Source organism: Diadema antillarum, unplaced genomic scaffold, assembly GCF_040938485.1.
Source record: "Diadema antillarum isolate AM-2024a unplaced genomic scaffold, OU_Dant_1.0 seq00001894_RagTag, whole genome shotgun sequence".
Classification (NCBI taxonomy): Eukaryota; Metazoa; Echinodermata; class Echinoidea; order Diadematoida; family Diadematidae; genus Diadema; species Diadema antillarum.
This window is the reverse complement of record NW_027272560.1, coordinates 1-4,703: the sequence shown is the minus strand read 5'-3', so window position 1 is coordinate 4,703 and position 4,703 is coordinate 1. Positions and strand designations below refer to the sequence as shown.

Below are 4,703 nucleotides of genomic sequence, written 5' to 3'. Positions count from 1 at the left end.
CTTTGCACTGATATAACAAGGGTATAGCATAATGATTGATAGCAAATCAGCCACGTAACTTAAAAAAAAAAAAAAGGTTTTTGAACTCTAAACAAATGCAAACTGTGAGATGAAAATTTCTCAAAGTAAAAACTTCATACGAAATCACAGCTCTCGATGGAAAATTAAGGTTTGATGTCACCAGTTGTTAATCTAGCTCATGAGAAATCTTGATGAAGAAAAAGAGAAGGAAAAAAAAATGAAAATAAAAAAACCTTTTAACAAAAGTCGTCAGCTATCCATGCCCTTCTCACAGATTCATGTGTCATCCAAACTGGGTCATAAGTTTGGCAACATTGCAGCAAGCACTGTCCACCTGAGAGTAACTCAGTCTCCAGTTTACGAAGTTCAGTTGTAAAAAGCAGATGTCCTTTCAAGATAACCTGTGAGATTGCAGAAGAGAACTTCAGTTTGTGGTCCACATTCTCTTTAGTCCCATGCACTCACTTTCATGTGATTGCACCCCACCAGCGTTACCAGTGTACCTAGAGTTGTCTGCATCAAATGTCAATGATGACATACACATCATGCTGTCCGCTCTCATGAATTTGCATGTTGGAGTAGGTGATTGCTTTGACTTCAGTGCCCTGGAGGAAAACAGAAAGACAGGATACCAAAATCAGTAGGCCTACTTTCCACAGGCATTAACCCGTTGAGGACGGTTTGATCTTGCTACAACATGCATTTCCCATAGACGCCTGCCCGAGTATACTCAGGACTCGTCCTAAAACGGGTTAATCTTCAGCCCCCTCACTCATGCGGGCCTTCTGTAGAATGCATGTACATTCCCAATTTTGGGGGAAAGGGCTATATTTTTACTATGCCTACAATATCTGTGTAAATATGTTTAATTATTGCTCTGTATGTATATACATGCATTCTACGTATGTACAGAGGTAACGTGTATGCATGCAATCAAAATAAATTTCCATAAATTGACAATTACATAGAATCGAACTGAATTGAATTTAGGGGCTCAATTCAGGGAAAAAATCATGATAAATCTTTGAAATAGGGGGACTTTTAGTACTTTTTTCCCTCATAATGTCTTTAATTAGGGGTAATTTTCAACCTTTCCCAAATAATCCTGAAATAGGGTTCAGAATAGGATTAGTTTCAAACCCTCTGAAAAATTCTGAAGTTGGGCTTCTTGGTGTTTGCCTAATCTCCCAAATGTGCATCTGATGTGCATGTATTGCTGCAAATCATGCCGGACCACCTTTTTCTTTGCAGAACATTCACCACATACACATTGTATGTCATGCTGCTTTGCAGGCTTCCCTCCCACAAGCCCATAATATGGGGTCAAAATCCTAACCCCTTCTCATCCTTTAAAGGGGGAATCTCATAGAATCTGGAACAAGCGTGTGTATGGATGACTACCTGAGTGTGTGTGTGTGTGGGGGGGGGGGGGGGGGGGGGGGGATATTCCGTAACCAATACTGCAACAATGTATACATTTTGTTTAATATCTCAATGTAATAGACATATAAATAATGTACATGTAAGGTATGAAAGCTTAGTTTAGATACAAGATAACTTGGCTGATTTTAAGGTTGATTGACCTTGTTTTTGAACCCTCTTTGTAAGAGAGACCATTATATTTCGAGCTTAATACTCCTTTTGACTGTTTCTGGGAATGCATTTTACTTTGCCTGCATTGTTGCTAGATATGTATAAGCACAAGGCTCACTGTAGATGACATTTAGAAAGGAAAAGTGCCCAACATTTGAAAACACTATGAGCTGGTTCAATGCAACTAAAAATGAATGAAATAATTGAGGTGTTTGCTACATTTGCAGGAAAAAAAAACAACAACAAACAAACTCTACATCAAAATCACTTACCTGTGGGTGTTTGACGATATCAAAATATTCACCAGTCCTGTGAAGAACAAAAATGAAACATTTAAAGACAAATATTTACTTCAAGGTTTGTAGAGCAATATTGGCAATTTAGCTTCAACATATCTATATGTAATGCCTGAGCTTCTGCTGAAAACACTGTTGTCAAACAAAAATGCTTAGACTATTTTTCAAAGGTATTTTATACTTTAAACTATACATTTTTTTTTTTTAATTGCATCATTAAGATCTGAAGTGGTACAGCGTTGTGGGTGTTCCATGCCCTCCCCTCTGGCGAGAGGGAAAACATTTTAAATGCACACTCCAGAAAATGGGTGTACGATGCTAACCACTTTCAGGAGATCTGCGACTGCCATCAGAAGGTATCAACTGGAGCGCATCAGGATGGATGGATGGATGCATGGACAGACGGACAGACAGACGAATGAATGAATGAATGAATGAATGAATGAATGAATGAATGAATGAATGAATGAATGAATGAATGAATGAATGAATGAATGAATGAATGAATGAATGAATGAATGAATGAATGAATGAATGAATGAATGAATGAATGAATGAATGAATGAATGAATGAATGAATGAATGAATGAATGAATGAATGAATGAATGAATGAATGGATGGATGGATGGATGGATGGATGGAGGGACAGACGGATGAATGAATGAATGAATGAATGAATGAATGAATGAATGAATGAATGGGGAAAACATATATAGTCAAACCTGTCTCAGCGACCACCTGCCAAATATGACCACTAAAAACAATTCCCTCTGAGAGAAGACGTATATTAAAGAACCTGTCTGTAGCCGCCACCTGTCTATAATGGCCACTTTTTTCGTCTCCCTTGTGGCCACTATAGACAGGTTTGACTCTGCACTCACCCTGTAGACTTGATGGTAAAGTTTTTCTCATCGAACTCATTGATGGTGACTTCCTGGATGAGACACAGAGAGAGAATGGGAAAAGCATCGTCACATGACAACCCTGTTTTGTGTTTACTCCCCAAGAGTTACCCTGCCTTGGGAACAGATGCTGCTGCTAAGGGACTTGAAGCACCAACCTCAAGACTGACTGTCAGGGGTGTTAACCAAGAGCCCCAAAAGCTCCTCAAAAAAGCTTCTGCTTGAATGGAAATCTTGTAGCACGACATTTGCTCCTGCGACAATTGCTCCCATGAACATCTGCAAGCTAAGCCAAAAACATAACACCTACCCATAAACATAACTCTAACCCTTCTCCTAATCCTCACAAACTAAACCCCAAAACCCTCTCACAACCCTGTAAAGTCCTTGGAGAAAATAAATCTCGAGCAATTGTCGCAGGAGCAAATGTCGTGTCACCTGGAAATCTATAGTTTATTCCCTTGTAAAACCACCTGAAACACACAGAAATGTAACAACAGCACAAATCAGAGAATTGGGCCTGTGTTTTCTATCATCGCCATGACGATCATTCTTACCCTTGGAATGAAGAAAGGGTCGGTGGAAAAGACAAAGAGCCACTCATCTAAGAAGTGATACAGAAGTGACTTGAGGTCATCACCTGTGATTTGAAAAAAAAAGGATCAATAAAACAATAGAATCATCTATACATTATGTACAATATGCATATAATGCAATTTTGTAAAACCACAGCTTAGATGTCTGATAAGGGTGATGATTGAATATGTTCAACTTCCTTCCTTGTACTGATAAAGCATACCAAATACAATAAAACCTGTCTTAGCAACCACCTGTCTGTGGTGGGCATAATAGCACCATAAACATAACTTCAAAATTAATCATGCACTATGTTTGTCATACAGATGGTGACATTTTCATATGCTATCGATTTTTAGAATAACACTTCACTAACAAAATTTGAAAAAAGAAAGAAGCATCATGAAAAATATGGTGTACCCGATATACACATACCTTCAGCTGTAACCTCTTTTGTAATGGTTTTCTCTACATACTTGATATCAGTCATGTAGTCAAACATGGCAAGCACCACCTTTGGAGAAAGAGAATGAAACAAGAGAACAATACATACATTGAAAGATATTGCAATTGTGCCTTATTCACTAATTTACATACTTGTTCATTTATCTAGTATTCATCTATTCATTTGTTGTTTGTGTTCTTTTATCTATTCATTTATTCATTCACTCATTCATTTATTGATTCATTCAATCATTTATTTATTTACCTATTCATCCATTCATTCATTCATTCATTCATTCATTCATTCATTCATTCATTCATTCATTCATTCATTCATTCATTCATTCATTCATTCATTCATTCATTCATTCATTCATTCATTCATTCATTCATTCATCTATTCATTTATTTATTTGTGATATCTTCACAGGTTGGCTTCTTAGAACAAATCTTGACTGACACAGTATGGTCATTGCAACCGATTGGCAAATTGCTCGAGCATTAAAGGATGCCCATGACATTAATGAAACATGGCTACATACTGCTCAATCACTAAATAATATTTACATTCATGAAAGGCACTTTGTTTAAAGTTGCAATAAGCACAACTTGATGCAAGAATCATTCATTTGAACAGTATAATCTGGAATAATGTGATTTAATACAACTCCCCATTCTACTTCAGGTGAAATTGCACTGAGGAAGGAAAAAAACACCACTTTTGATCATTTCTCTTCATCAAAGAGTGGGAGTTGTGGTCCTGTGTCATGTCAAAGTACTTTCAAGAAGAGCAAATGAGGAATAAAAAGTTGTGAAAGGCTGTAAGAAAGATAAGAGTGTAATGTTTTTCACTTTCCCATAATTACAGTT

The 4,703-nt window shown here is 37.1% G+C and overlaps 1 protein-coding gene across 1 annotated transcript; it reads right to left on the bottom strand.

Annotated features, from left to right (window-relative positions):
* Nucleotides 1–477: 477 nt before the first annotated feature.
* LOC139713014 (protein archease-like) lies at nucleotides 478–3,897 on the bottom strand. Its single transcript, XM_071624792.1, has 5 exons — nucleotides 3,825–3,897; nucleotides 3,371–3,453; nucleotides 2,793–2,845; nucleotides 1,887–1,923; nucleotides 478–626 (listed from the first exon to the last, which is right to left on the bottom strand). The coding sequence occupies exons 1-5, from the start codon at nucleotides 3,889–3,891 to the stop codon at nucleotides 540–542; spliced, it is 327 nt and encodes a 108-aa protein (XP_071480893.1). The 5' UTR covers nucleotides 3,892–3,897; the 3' UTR covers nucleotides 478–539.
* Between the last annotated feature and the right edge of the window lie 806 nt (nucleotides 3,898–4,703).